Genomic DNA, 15,649 nt, shown 5'->3' on the forward strand with positions numbered 1-15,649 from the left:
CCTCCCCCACCCGCCTTTGCCCCGCCCCTCCCGGCTCCCAGCAACAGCTGGCAAACATCGGACTGACTTCAGCAGTCGCACTGCGCATGCTCCGCCTCCCCGCGCATGCTCTCGGCGAGCGGACGGACTTTTTCTGGCGCTCGTTCCCCCCGTCGCGCGTCGAAATCTCGCGATGGATGCGAGGAGCGGGAGACGGAGGGGGCGAGGGCGGGGCCGTGCGGTGTTTTGGGGGGTGGGGGGGAGGGGAAGGCGGCAGCTCAGCGCTGCGCCATGGACAGCGGCCCCGACAGCCCCGGCCGCTCGGATGACGAGGTGCCCTCCACCTCCGCCGCCGCCGCCTCCGCGCAGGAGCCCGGCGTCGAGGAGGTGCGCGGGGACCGTTCGTGGGGGCGGGTGGCGCGGGCGGGGCTACGTCACCCTCGGAGCGCGCGAGGCACCAACGGCCGCTCCCCCCCCTTCCCCCGGTGTCACCGCTGCGCGCCAAGGGCGGGGGGCGCTCCTGGAGCTGCGCGCGCAGCGCCCGGGGGCGGGCAGGCGGGCGCCCTTGACCTCTTGTGCAGGGGCCTTCCCGCGCGGGGTGTCCTGGGCCGCCCTCGGCTGGTGTCAGAGCAGCCGAGGGGGAGGCTGAGCCCCAGGGTCCCAGCCTAGCTGGGTGTCCTTGAACTTCAGCCTTTTCCTGCCAGGCGGAGCTGGAAGATGCTGAATTACCCACCCCCAGTGCCACACGCTTGGTGTGTCCAGCAAGGCCCCAGGCGGCAGGAGCACTCTCTTCCTGGCCCTCTGGGTCGTGATGCCCGGGGGCTTGGGCCTGGCTGTGCGAGCCCCGTGCCGAAAAGCACCCGGGCTGTCCTTGGCACGCGCCAATTAAAAGCTCGGAGGAGGTCCCGACTCACTGAAGCAGCGGCGGTTTTGCTCCCAGCCGTTGCCTGGGATGGAGATGCCCAACCCGCTGGTGTAAATGTGGAGCAGGCCTCTGCTGTCTAGCCCCGCGCCAGCACAAGTGGCTCGCTGCAGGGTAACGTTACCCCGCGGAGCTGAGGTTACACCTGCCAAGTGTATTTTTGGGTTTAGCGCTACTCCCTCTCCTCCCGGGGTAGCCCCAGGCTCCGCTGCTACCTGGCAGCAATGAGCTTGAATAGTCCCTACTCCAGGCACCTCCTTCTGCAGGGCTAATTTCTCTCTGCACCAGACCCTAGTATAACCATCTGTCGGTGTACAGACAGACCTGGGAAACGGGTGTAAATGCAGGTGGTATATTGACAGCCTTTGTTGTTGATGTGACTCTTTCACTGTAGGACCTACCAATTGCAGTTTCCCACTAGAACGACATCCTTCCCTCGGCCTGAGGCTAACAAGTTTGCCATCTCTGGTTTAGTAAAGATAGACAGGGAAAGTGTTGTTGATCTCTGTAATCTCTTAAGCCAGTGGGAAACAACCTTTTTGACAGACCTGCCACACATCAGTTCCACAACCACCCTGAGAGCCGCTCCGCTCCCACTCCCATTCCCCTCCCTGATCTGCTGCTCTGCTTTCTGCACCTGCCCTGTCTACTGCTGTGCTATCCCCTCCCCAGCATGGTGCGGGCCTAACGCGGAGGCTGCCTGAGCCACTTGTGCTGCAGGTTGGCTGCTCTTGCCTTAAGCTATATCATTTAAGTTATGAAACATTTGGACAAACCTATATATCATGAAATGCTTAGACTACCTGAGGACTCCCAGTATATTCTCAAGAGGCATAGCTGACAAAACGAAATGCCCCTAATGTAGAGTCAGCTGATTAAGTTCTGTGAACAAAATAATCTATGTCAGCAAAAACATCTCTGTTAGGGGTTTTTTCATGTATAGATGTGTCTAAAACCAAAATTGCATCACTTAACTGCCTTGTTATACTGACAAGTATTTCTAGCGAAGATCTGATCTAAGCAAAAAAGTATATTCTACGTAGTTGAATAAAAGTTCACGTGTAACTGACTGGTGTACAAGGAAGTATCTGTATCCCTATAATCTAGATCTGCAAATAAAATAAAAATTCATATATCTTGTAATATTACCCAGACGTAAGGATAAGTGTGAGCACACTTTAGCTGTCCACCTGCCTTTTGACTGCTGCTTTCCCTTCCTTGTTTCTGGTACAGTTGAAGGGAATACAGATGGCTATAAAGGAGACCGTTACAGCTACTATGAAATTAGCCAGAGTACAATCACAGTCAAAAGTTTAGGTAAAACATGCTATACATTTAAGCAGATCATGCACTGAACTCATATGCAGATAACCAGCAATATTTAACAAGCAATAGGCAGTGAATTGGGACTGACCTTGTGCTATTCAACTAAACAAATTTATATGCATACATAGTAAGGGGAGTATTCCCTATACCCGTGTCGGGCAGTTATTTTGGGTGGAGGGCTGCTTACTGAGTTTTGACAAGTCATTGAGGGCCGCATGACAGGCAGCCAGGGGTAGATAAATATTAATTTTCTAAATTTTTTAGGGGCCCCACGGACTGGATAGAATAGCCTGGTGGGCTGCATCTGGCCCACGGGCTGTATTTTGCCCACCCCTGCCCTATTCCATGTCTGCTATAAATGGAACTTTCAGCTCTTGTTTTGTGATTTTTTTCCTTCATGAGGCAAAGGAGCTGTTCATTAGGGGTGTGCGAAATTGGCTGTATTTGATTCAGATTAGGCCCAAATCGGGGACAGTGATTCGATTAATTGATTTGGATCACTGTCCGGATTCGATTTTGCCGAATCAGAATCTGAAGATTCGATGCTGATTCGAAGAATCGGCAATTCAGCCACAGACACAGCTTTAAATGTTTTTTTACATACCTCGAGGTACCAGGTGCGGCTTGTGAATGCTGCAGTGGTGGAGTGGATGGAGTGTCCCACAGGAGTGCAGGGGGGCCCCCCACGTGCTTGGCAGTGAATCTGGAAGTGGACCGGAAGTACTTCTAGGTCCGCTGGGGAGTGCGCTGGGGGTCCCCTGTACACCCCCCAGCTCAGTGATCAGCTGTGGGGGGGGACCTTGGGTGCCCCCCCAGACCCAGGAGGCACCAGGCGCTGAGCTGGGGGGGCGTGTGGGGGCCCGCCAGTGTGCTCCCTGGCAGACCCGAAAGTGTACTGGAAGTGCTTCTTGTTCACTTCTGGGTCTGCTGCCAATCATGCCGGGGAGCCCCCCACACTCCATGTGCCCCAGCATCTCAGCATTCACGAGCTTCCTGATACCTTGAATTATGTAGAAAAAACATTTAAAGGTGTGTCTACGTCCGAATCTCCAAATCTTTCCAAATCTCCCTGAATTGATTTGGAAGGTTCCAGTTCGATTCGGAGAGATTAAAGGTTTTCCTGCTTCAATTTGGATACGGAGATTCGGCCACCAAATTGGGCTGCATCTCCGCTAAATCGAATCAGGGACTGAAGCTTTGCACAGTGCTACTGTTCATTACTGTCTATAGGGGACTGGATAGCAGTAGGGAAACTAAAATATGCTTTGTAAAGGTCTGTCTGTACCTAAAATCTAATTAAAGTAGGGTGTGAAGTACAATAGCTGTCAAAAACAGCTTGGTTTTGAAATTAAAAAAAAATCCTTTTTTGTTTACCTTACCGCATGAGATGGGTTATTAAGGAATAATTATTTCTGAATAACTATTTGTGGACAAGTCTTCAAGTATAATTCTGCTGCCTGGGAAAGTTGAGTCACAGCAGAGGCAGGTGCTGGAACCATCTGTCTTCAGACTTGGGAAGACTGTGTTCCATCACATTATGTGATATGTTCTTTTTACAGTCATAAGGACTAAAAACTGTCGTCCCAGAATGGAAAGAATTCAAATTTCTAGTAATAAATGTCCTATTTGTCACAGGCAGACAGACCGGGAGTTTTCTGATCACTTGCATTTACCTACTTAATTGCTTACAGAAGAGTTGCAGGCAACATTTGATTGTTGGCTGCTGCCACAGCCAGCCATCACTTCTCTTTAAGGAGAGATACTGGTGCCTCTGTAACAAGGAGATTGCATCCAGTATTAGTGTTGACAGTGGTCCTTTTTTACAAAGAAGTTTCATAGGGATGTATTCCATTACTAGGGAAAGTGTACGTGTGTATTGCACACACATACGTTTGCATTTTGCATCTTAATAAACCAATCCTATTTTAACATCTGTTTTAAATAAGCTGTCACAACTCAGTTATTTTACCACAGATGAGTGTTCAAGATGACTCATTTGTAACACTTTTTATATGGACCCAAATTCAAATATTTATGAAGTAGCATTTAGATCAGTTCTCAAGAGCATATACCTATGGCACTCTGTAGTGCTGGGGTTTCTTATGAGGTTGGTAAAAAGTAAGCTGGGATGCTGCATTCATGCCCAACTGAACAGGATACCTCTCGCTTAAATGCTATGATTCTTTCACTTGTCTGTCTTTAAAAAAAAAAAAATCATTAATAAAAAAAAGCATGTGCATCTTCAGCCAGGTAGGACCCCATTATGTAACGTACTGTACAGATGGGGAAGCTCTTTGGAAGGATGCAGTCTTTTCCAAAAATGTCATTTTTGAAGTTGTAAATTAGAATTTTTAAATAAATGGCTTTTGAGGGAGGCTCTTTCACTCCAGGAGCAAGACACGTACATGCATACGTCCCATGGAGATTGCTGCACAGAGGGAGTCTATGAAGTATAATCTGTCTCAACAGGCAAATGACTGAGAGCAATTTAATCTGCATCTCCAGATGATTTTGTGTTTTGTCTAGAGGGGAAGAACATAATCTAGAGGCTAAAATTTAAACAGTTAGCAAATACACTTAACCTTTTTAAAATTAGAACTTTTTCTATGGACAAGCAAGGCATACCTCAGTCCCAGCCCTTTATTTCCTATCCCAAGATATACGAGGAGATACACTGGAAGGAATAAGACTAATTCTTGGATTTAGATTTTATTTTTTCTTATCTGCTCTTTATTTCTTCATGTATTTCAGACTGATTTTGGTGAATTAATATGCATTTGTTTTTTAATACATATTTCACATTATTTGAGATTTGGTTAATTTTTTTGAAAACTAATTCTGCTACTCTTTGTGCGAACTTTTTCAGTTTGACAATTTTCCTGCTTCAATATGTCATTAATATAATGTTAATAAAATGTTAAAACTTTGATTTCCAGAAAAATGATCCTCCTTTTCAACTCAAACTTCCTCCGAAGGCAGCTAGACCTGAAAAAGAAATTGATCCAGAATATGAAGAGAAGATGGTAAGTGTGTTGTTACAGCATAGTGGATGATTTACGTTTTGGCAGCCTTTAAAAAAAAATCTAAATGGAGACAATGGGAGGAAACAAGAAGGTACTGCAGACAGGATATGGAAGGGAGGGAAAGAAAATGGAACAAGGATAGTAATATTAATACAAATAGCTATAACTTATTCTCAGAATACATTTGTAAATAATGTATGTTCGGGGAAATTTTCAAAGCAAGGGGATAACTCTGTCATGAAATGTAGTTTGCCTAGGAGTTGGGATATATTTTGCAAGTCTGAAACAGGTGAGAACTAATGATTGTGCACATGGACTTATAGCCTCTAAGGATTTTTTAAAAGGAAGCTGGGATGCACAAGGTGGTATCCTGAGGGTGTTGTGACATTGTAAGAAACATGGGCCTGTCTCATTACACTGATGTGGATATCTAAAATCTAACAAGAACAGAGATGGAAGACAAAATATTGTATGGTTTTAAAAGAAGACAGGACCTGGAAAAGCAAAGCAAACTAGGCTTGGGAGACCCTAAAAAAAGGCAGTAATATTTTTGTGATCTGGGCTCATGCATACAATACTGTGCAGTGATCAGAATGTGGGGAAAGAGCCTTATAGATCTGTATGATATAAGGCACATGCTGATAGTTTGCACTACCTAAATGAGAGAAAAATCGTAACTTTTGGAACACCTCACAAAATCATATTGCCAGTAAGATCTATTTAGGACCCATTTTAAGGGAAGAAGTAGCATTGGACAGAGAAAGTAATAGTAATCACTGATATAGTACTTCTTTGCTTATTACTGAGGGTTTTGATACCATCTTAAGTGGCCTTAAACTAGCTGGGGAGAAAGCTGTGGACAAATGACAGACAGCCCTAAGTTACAAAAACCCTGTACATTCAGCAGCAAACTTGCCTCAGAATTAAGTGGTAGTAAATTTAATACTTATGTAGAATAGATTTGTTTATCTGTAATCCTCTGGGGTCATGAAGCTTGCTCAGTTAAGTCAGGTGTGAAGATTCAGTTTTTTCCCCTCTATTAGCTACCTTAACATCTGCCTGCCTTCCCAGCAGCATGTTTGTTTCTGCCTGCTGCTCCACCAGTTAAAAATTCAAGGAGGTCTTTGACCTCATGTTTCTATCATTCCCTGGGGAGGAGTTGAGCTTGAGTTCACAAAACCCACCATTATCATGATGCATACAGTGCCAAATGGCTGCCCATATCTATTGGTGAGACAGCTCCCACTGAAGGATGAAGGCAGAGGACTTCAAATGCTGCTGCAGATGTGTGAAGCACACCAACTGCTGCTTCATTGCCAGCAGACTATGTGCCTGATTTGTGATGAGCAACTTGAGATCCTTGCCAAGGACAGCAGCATCAAGCCATGCTGTATGTCAGCAGAGAAGAGGAGGTCTAGGCTGTGAACATCAAGGCTTTCGCTTCAAATGAGAACCTTTTTGACTTCCTATCCACTGATCCAGCTTGGATGAAACTGACTGGTCAATCATAGTTACCTGCATTGCTGCCAGCTGTTGGCTAGCCCGTCCCTTGAAAATCATTGTATCAGAGCCCCTTTGCCTTGGATACCATCCAGGCAGGTAAGTGAAGATGTAATGCCACTACAGACTTCCACCCCACAAAGTGGTCCCTGAGATTAGATGGCTGACAGGTTGCCACTAGTGCCCTACTTCCAGGTGCCCCAACCTCCAAGAAGTACATTTAATATTTGGCTGCAAGCAAAAACCAAACAAAAAGTTCTAGCAGCTTGCATTTATTTCAACAGGGCTGTGTTGTGCCCTCTGCCAGGCCCGAATTTCCACTGACTGCCCCCTGTAACTTTTCTGTTGCATGGCAGGTCTGGAAACCAGGGCTTCCCCTTCTCCACTTTGGCTGCCAACAAAAACAAATTCAGTGGTAGCTATCAATTTATTTTGACAGAGCCCAGTCCCACCCATCCATCGTGCTCAAAATTTTAATTTGGGGGCAAAAACCTCTGTCTGGTGATCACTTTGGGTAATAGGTGTTGATCATAAGTCAGATGTGTACCTGCTTGGGCAGATAGGTAATCTTTTCAGTTAGTGCTTAAGCCAAGCCTTCCTGTTGCCAGGTGTAACAGGGCATCTGTGGTGCCTGTTACTTTAAGAGAAGGCAGCTGCTATTTAGAGAGCCACACCTGTGGGAGGTTGCCTGTTAGGAGCTCCAAAAGAGTAGGGGGGCAGGGTTGAGAGCCATTAGCCTCTATTGCAGAGCTAACAACTCTGCCATAATACAGCTAGGGGAAACCCTTGCAAGTAAGCAAAACACTGTTGCAACAGCTAGGCAGTCATACAAAGCTGCCACAGAGTTAAATCTGAAAGCCCAATTAAGGGACACCTGTAGCCCACCCATAAGGCAGCTGGTGTCCTGGGGTGGGAGCACATATGAGCCAGGAAGTCTCTCATAATGTGAGAATTGATTGGGATCACTGGGGTCCAACAGGGATCTGTGAGTGTGAAGGTTGACCAAGACTTGCTGTAGGTTGACTAAAGCTCTAGGACTCTGGGGCAGCCTTCTTTTTTTCTAAACAATATTTCCAGCAAGGCATGGCAAGCGAGAATGAAGAGGGAGTATACACAGAGAGCCAGAGTAGGGCAGGATTCATGAGGCCACCAGGGGGTGTTGCAGCCACCTCTGGGATCTGTCTCTGTTACACCAGGAAATACTGTTTTTATATTTGTTCTACAGTACCTGGCAGTCTCAATATATTTCTCCAGGAACTGTGGAGACCATCCTGAGAAACAGCTATAATATGTATCTAGCAAGGCACCCTTTTGCTTTCATAGACAAGTATCTGCTTCCCCTTTGTTACATCATATGGACTAGTGTTATGTTCTCCACAGAAAACCCAGAGAGTGTTTGGGAATATTGGACCTTAGTGTTATACTATCTGTCTGCACTCTTCCCCCATGCCCCACAGCCGCAGCCTTGTACAATACTACAGTAGCATGTATACCAAGCAGTGCAGTAGCCTCTTTTTGCAGTTTCCAGGTGCTTGACCACTGAAACAACAGGTCAGAAGGAACAGCCAGGCATAGGTACTATTGTCAGGTTGTCCCAAGACTAGGCAAAGGCTCTGGTAATTGCATCCTGGAAATTACAGGGAGGCTAGGGAGTTAATTCTGAAGCTAAGGATGGAACAATGACTACTTGTACATGTCTTGCCTTCTAGGTTCTGAATCTGCAGCTTTGGGACTTCAAGGTCTTTACTGCAGACAGTGGCTTGTCCTCTGACAAACCTGAGGAAGAGGAAGAAAACAGAGGGTGGGGAAACAGGGATAGGCGAAAGAATACTTGGGTAGCTGGTGATCTTGCTGGAGAGGAATGACACTCCTCCAGCACATCAGGATCTGGTGACAAAGGGCATTGTCTGTGCCAGAAGGAATACCACAGCAATGTGGAAAAGTGACCGTGGCAAGAGAAATGCTGAACCTGCTGTGGAAATAGGCATGGGAGATGCAGTGCACCCTGTTGTGCCAGAGTGCATGGATGGAAGTCCTTTCTAGTTTTCTTTCCTGACTCTTGTGTTTTTTCTTTGTTTGTGTAGCATCTTCCACACTTCAGGGAGCCAGCCAATGTCTTGTGGCCCCTTGATGCTACCTCCTGGGAGCAGCAGTTTCTCAGGGATAAGGGAGAACAGATTTTTCTAGGGACTAAGACCCTCTGATCCACTAAGTCTGGCTGTGGGCTGGATGCTATGGCATTTTGCTTTTTGTGGTTTAGAGCTGTGCATCTGTATAGTCTTCCTTGGGACTTGGAACCAACCCCTGGGACATAAGGGACATTCTCATATGTATGTATCCTGTCTCCCCCTCTGTTAAATGCATGCAGTTACCCCTCTCAACCCTATTCTTTTTATCGAGAACTTTTTGATTTCTCATTGCAATGCTTGTTTCATTTGTTGTTAAATAAAACCAAACTTTGTTTATTTGCTGAGCTTTATTATTGCTGTCCCTGTTTTCTGTTTTGGTATATGTAAAGGTTACTTTATGTCTGCTCCCCCTACTCCTGATTCAAGTAGGTAGCTAAGGTACCTGAATGAGAGAGCTTTGGTGCTTGTTATGGTTCAGCAGCAACAGTTAGTCAATCGTCTGAGAGAGCTGCTTGGTCTCTACTACCCTCCCCTTGCCCAGTGACGTGCCTTTTACCTTGCAGTTAGGCAGGATGCAGTACGGCAGCATTTGGGAAAGTGATGGTTGGATGCATCTGTCTGAATGCTTAGCGTTCTCCACCAGGCCTTAGGGGCACTTTTACTTGTGCTCTGGGGGTGGGGACGGTGGTGCTTTAATTAGAGCGGCTCTGAGAGCCACTCTAATTAAAGCGCCGCAGCATCTTCTGTATCAGCATCCCCATGCTTAAGAATGGTGGCTGGGGCACTTGAACTAAAGCTCATTGAACAAATGTTAGTTCAGGTGCGTCTGGCACCATTTTTAAGCACGGGGATGCTGATACATGAGATGAAGACTGTTGGAACATGGTAATTACCATGCTTCAGCAGACTCAATCAAATCTGTTTCAACGTGTTATAGTGTGTTGGAGCAGACTCCACACTTTTGTATATCTTAGGGCCCCCTAGGTGCCCTAAGATATATTCCATTGTCACCTTACAGCTGGGAAGAGCAGGTAGGCTGGGCTTGCTGATCACCTTAGGGTGGGGTCACTTTTTGGTCCCTTCTCTGGAAGTGGTGTTGGCAAACGCTTATCAGGGAGTCAAGGGAGAGCTTATGGAAGACACTTCTATGTACCATTCAGCATGTAATCCAGAAGTTATGCATGAATGTCCAATGGTGATTTCCCCAGAGCCTGTAATACAATTGAGAAACAGCCCTGTCTCTTAATAAGCAGTGATTTATGGTGGAGTGGGACAAAGGATCAGGTGTTTGTTCTGTTGAGCACAGAGAAGTGATTGGGGATATCTAAACAGATGAATAAGTTGATCGTTGCTTTGGGTTTGGAGAACCTCCGAAAATGCAAGGCATATATCTACTTTGTCACCCTTCAGACCTCACAAATGACACAAGCAGTAGATTGGGCCATGACCAACTAAAATGGAAGGAGCAAGGGATAGTCAGGGGTTGCCAGTTTCTAGACCGCAATCATGCCCTGTTTCTTCATGCTTGAAGAGACTTGTATGTTGGTGCTCCCAGCTTCATTTGGTGTCAATTCTACTTAGATCCTGGGAAATGTAGTCTTTCTCATTATAAAGGTCTGTCTCCACCACGATCGTCCCATGGCTATTAACTACCCTCTCTTACCACTCTGCCTTTCTTTCACACCTGAACTAATACTATGCCGTTTAGAGGTGGTTGGAAGGCAGGGCTTTCCAGCTTTATATGTATCCAGCTTTTCTTTTTTCCTCCATCAACCCACAGTCACTTGCTGAGGGTATGCCACACAGTTCCACCATATGCTTTGTGAGAACTTTGGATGTTGTAGCCTGTTTTCCATGACTGCATCATTTTGCCCAGCTAGGTATTCAAGCTAGGAAGGATTATCAGGTGATTGTGGATTTGGCATTGCAGTGTCATATAGGTTGTTACAAGGACCTGACAATAGTATGTTCAGTAAGTGGAGGAATTTGAAGTTGGAGGTATCCATTCCACACGGGCATTGTGAGATGACTGTGGCACCCTTGGCTGCTTCTTTCTGCCTAGCTTGTGAACAGCAGAAGTGAAGGCTTGAGATTTTCCAGCAGGCCTTCTGTAATTTCCTGGAAGACTACAGAAGCAGGGCTGTAACTGCCTGGTACTGTGCTCTGGGCAGTCCTCTTCTCCCTTCATCAGCTCCCATTTCCTCCTGTGGTAGCACGAATGGCAAAGCAAGTAATCGTGGCATGCAATGCTGGAGTAGTGATTGGAGACTTCCTGTGCCTGTGGGAAATGACAGCTGTTTTGCCACTGATGCATGTTTCAAGTAGCCAAAAAACACTGGTATGTGGTGGTTTAAAAAAAAAAAGTGACATTTCCTTTAGCAGCAGAAAATCTCAGTTTGGAACTATGGTTCCCAGAGTATCCATAACTGAAACCTATCTTCCTGGCTCACTAACGCATTCTCCTGCACTGCTGCTGCTTTGCTGTCCCTGCTGCCCAAGCCAGAACTTCTGCAGGGTGTGGGAGAAGTGGGGAATGGGAGACAGGAGGGGTGAGACACCATCTTAGCTTCCTGCTGGGGGCTCTTCTTTAGGCCTTTTGGTTCATGTCCTGCTCACCCACCTATCTTTACACTAGTACACAAAGGACTCTTGGGACCTCCTCCTGAATGCTGCTTATTTTAAGTGTGCTCCTTTATATAATATATAACATTTTTCATTGACGCTCTTCCACATAATGGTATTGCATGAAGTCATGGTGGAATCTAAGGAAAATGTCAAACGCCCTGAGATCAGGGGAAGAACTTTGCTACCAGAAGGTTTAATTTCTTATAAATAATAAACCCTGTGAGTAGTGCTTCCATTTTCAAGGATAGATGACCTAGATCCTATTTAGCAGATTCTAGATACAGGATTCAATGCTTGTGTAATGCAGTAGAGCTTTGATGGTACTTTTTAGGCCGCACTCCCTCTCGCGTGCAAAACGGTGTGAGTCAATCTTGTGACCCTTAGGTCAGGAACTGCAGGGGTGCCTTTAATATATAATATTTCATCCACACTTCTGACCCTGTGGTGCTTTTTTTTCTTTTCTTAAATTATCTTTGGACTAGAAGTAGTCGTCATCTAAGTTCACTTGCCCAATCAGGTAAGGTTAATGCACTAGACATGTCAATATTGTGCAGCTTATTTTCCTCTGCTGGCCTGATTGGCCACGTAAAGGTGTGTGTGTGTAGCCATAGTCCTAAGTCTTCCTGGACCCTTTTGGGGCTCCATATACCCCCAGTAGATAGGGAGGAATTAGTTTGGCTCCTAAGCACTGAGGTAAATATTTTATTTGGTTTTTATGTAGGCTGTACATCTTGAGGAAGAGTATCTGTGGCCTTCTCCTCCCCTCTCCGTCCTTCACTGTACACCTTTTTTGTCTCTTATTTAGTCAATGTTTTTAGCTTTATTAGAAGTTTATGCCTTTACTTTTAGGGCATGTTTAATAGCAATACTTTTTTTTTACTCCCAGCACTATTTTGAGATATCATACTACGGGATAAATTTTAGGGATAGATTTTAGTTTTTAGGTTTTTTGAGACTGCGAGCAAAAGTTGCTACCGTTTTTTTGATTTCAGGGAGAGCTGATCCTTGAGACCTCCAGATGGTCATGGTAATAGCCCTGGTGTCTTGAACTAGATTTGAATTGGCAAAGAGTCTGTATTCTATTCTCTGTGAAGATGCATTGGATTAGAGAGAGAAGAATGTGTAGGCATAAGCATTTGCTGCAATATGCTTCATTTTGGTAAGAAGAGAAATCATAGTACTTAAAAACTATAAACACCATTTAAAATTTTTAGTTTGATTACTTTGTTTTGGAGAAAATATTTGTAGTAGTTGTGAAAGGGTAGCATTGCTGTACATCTCTGTGTGTACACACACCTCTTTTCAAAGTTTACATATAAATATGGTTTATCATATTTTTAGTTTAGATAGTTTTAAAGATGTTTATGCAAAAGCAGATCAATAGCTGTGGTTTCAAGGGACAATAACTACTTAAGTTTTCCTAGTAACCTTTTTTGCCACCATTGCGTGTAAGTTGGTAAGACCTCTTTTCATGTGACTACCAAAAGGTGTTCATTATCAACACTTGGACAGATTCTCTGTGAAATTTATATTGCCCTCATGTGGCAAAAAGATGTGTTTGCATCTTGTCAGCCTAATTCTGAATCTTGCTTTCTCTGAATTGGACAAAGCTGCTACTGTTACAGTGTTTTTATTTGCGTATAACAATGACCTGCTTTTTTCCTTTTGAGGAACTTTCTGTAATTTATATATTGCTTAGGAATGTTATTATACTAACTAATGCTTAGTATCTGCATAGTAGCTTAGTACTTTATTTGAATATGTGGTTTATTGATACACACAGGCAGATTTATATAAATACTGTTTAAAAACAGATAGGAGAATGTGATAAGATCTCCTTGCTTTCTTGGTAAAGCTGTTGTTTACCATTCGTGTGGTCTGTTAAATATAGTGAAGCATATACTTTGTGGCTTTAAAATAATATTTAGTGTCTGAGCCTTTTCATACTGAAATTAGTAAAAAATATTGTTAACTCTAGTAGTTCAGGTCTCCTATAAATCTTTCTTTAGTTTACTTAAAAAAAAATAAAAATTATGAGAATCAGTGCAGAGACTTCTTGAGTGAAATCCTGGCCCCATTGAAGTCAATGGGAGGTTTACCTTTGATTTCAGTAAGGCTTTTTGTCCTTCATTGTGCGCCAGAAACAACGCTTGCCGCCTTCTATAGTTAACATTGGTATAGAGTCCTTCAAGGAGTCCCCTGGGCTTTTTGCAACTCCTTGCAGGTGGAAGGTGCACATGCATAAAGTGCTTTGCAGGATCAGGGTTATGGTGTATAAGTTTCTTGATATATAGAAATACAGTTATTGCTGGTTGAGGAAACTACAGCATTTTTTGTTTTTCTCTTTGTCCTCAAACTTAGAAAACGGACCGAGCAAAGAGATTTGAGTTCCTCCTGAAGCAGACAGAGCTATTTGCACATTTTATTCAGCCTGCAGCACAGAAGTCACCAACATCTCCATTGAAAGTCAAATTGGGGCGACCACGAATCAAGAAGGATGAAAAACAGAGTTTAATTTCAGCTGGGGAGTATGTTATCATATTCACATTTTATACCTAACTTTGGTATTTTGAAGCAGATTTATACCTTTTTAACACCTTGTTAACTTAATAAGAAAATCTTATGTATGTATATTTAGAGCTTTGCAGGGGTGTGGGTTTCATTCATTTGAAAATATTTATCTCACATTAGGCTATTACTGGATTCAGTTTTGGGCAGATTAAGTATTCAACTGAAAATTGCTTTCATTCTTTTTTTTCTCACTAGTATAGTGATCAAATGGTAGATTCTATGGTCTTTTTTACACTGCTCCCCTCTATAGTGCCAGGAAGATACTGCTCAGTACCTTGCTCAGTACAACTGGGTTTATTTAGGATAGATCTGGTTTAAAATTTAAATCAGTCTGGTACAAGCTGTAGGCCAGAACAGTGTGGGCTAGGTGGCTTCCATGGTACATCAGTGGCATGGGGTTTTCCCTGCATGCAGTCTGGGGCAAGGTAGCTGGGAGCTGTGCCCACACCACTGTTGCTTCTCCCAGTCCCCTTGCTCCTTAACTGAAGCATGTGTACAGATTCCAGCTGGTGGGGAGCTGCACTGGGAAAAGATATCTGCAAAGTGGCACTCCGGCCACTTCTCCCCACTCCCCCACAGCTGCAGTTCAGGCACAGCTGGAAACTGCCCAGCCCTAGCATAGCTCCTCATTGGGGGTGGAAGCTGTGGCCATGCCGCAGTAAGAGGAGGGAGAGAGGAGCATGGGTGTAATCTGCTGATGTCCAACCTCAGTATAGCTCCTCACTGGCTGGAATCTTTTCCCGTGCTGCACCTGGGGAGCAAGGGGCGGGCAGAAGTGGCAGCAGTGGCAGAGTGCATCTCTTGGCTGCCTGATTTCAGGACAGAAGCAGGCAAAACCCCTCAGGGTTGAGGCGTTGCCAAAACCACATTGGACTGGAGATAGGAGGGCGAAAATAAGCGGTAGTGGCATGGGCACAGCTGGAAGCTCCCCAACCCTGCTGTGGGCATGGGTGCAGGCATAGGCAAAGCCCTCCACCAATGCAGGCTGGTTCTGGCCCACAGGCTGTATGTTATTGACCTGTGATTTTAATGATTTAGAGATGGAATGAATAACTGGAATAGCTGCTTAAAATAAATTAGTTCTGTCAGAGGACTGAAAGGGGTTGTAAATTAGATTGATTAGAAGTTGCTGATATCCTATTTTCCTGTTCTCTTAAAAATGCAGTCATTCTGAAATGACTTAGTTTGCTTATATATTTACATTCTTTCTCCAGTTATCGTCATAGACGCACAGAGCAAGAGGAAGATGAGGAGTTGCTGTCTGAGAGTCGAAAGACGTCTAATGTGTGTGTACGATTTGAGGAGTCTCCTTCGTGTGAGTATCCTTTTTGTTTGTTTGGATTAAAGTAAAATCTGCTGAGCAGATCACAATAAAATTAAAGTACTTTTCTACTTAGAGGAATCTTACATTTACAGATGTGAAAGGAGGAACACTAAGAGATTATCAGGTTAGAGGGTTGAACTGGATGATCTCATTATATGAAAACGGTGTTAATGGCATTCTGGCAGATGAAATGGTAAGCAGTAGTCTTTGATATTTTTGTCAAAAGTAGCTGTCTGATTTTGACCTTTTG

The 15,649-nt window shown here is 44.6% G+C and overlaps 1 protein-coding gene across 1 annotated transcript in view; it reads left to right on the top strand.

The window, feature by feature from the left end:
• The first annotated feature begins 228 nt into the window (after positions 1-228).
• The window catches only part of SMARCA1 (SWI/SNF related, matrix associated, actin dependent regulator of chromatin, subfamily a, member 1), a 62,784-nt gene continuing 47,363 nt past the window's right edge, over positions 229-15,649 (top strand). Inside the window, exons 1-5 of the mRNA XM_006275640.4 lie at positions 229-366; positions 5,164-5,250; positions 13,866-14,032; positions 15,290-15,390; positions 15,492-15,592. Of these exons, the coding sequence (XP_006275702.1) occupies positions 271-366; positions 5,164-5,250; positions 13,866-14,032; positions 15,290-15,390; positions 15,492-15,592 (552 nt within the window). The 5' untranslated portion in view covers positions 229-270. The remainder of the gene's footprint in view (positions 367-5,163; positions 5,251-13,865; positions 14,033-15,289; positions 15,391-15,491; positions 15,593-15,649) is intronic.

Source organism: Alligator mississippiensis, chromosome 8 (genome assembly GCF_030867095.1).
Source record: "Alligator mississippiensis isolate rAllMis1 chromosome 8, rAllMis1, whole genome shotgun sequence".
In the NCBI taxonomy this organism is placed as follows: domain Eukaryota; kingdom Metazoa; phylum Chordata; order Crocodylia; family Alligatoridae; genus Alligator; species Alligator mississippiensis.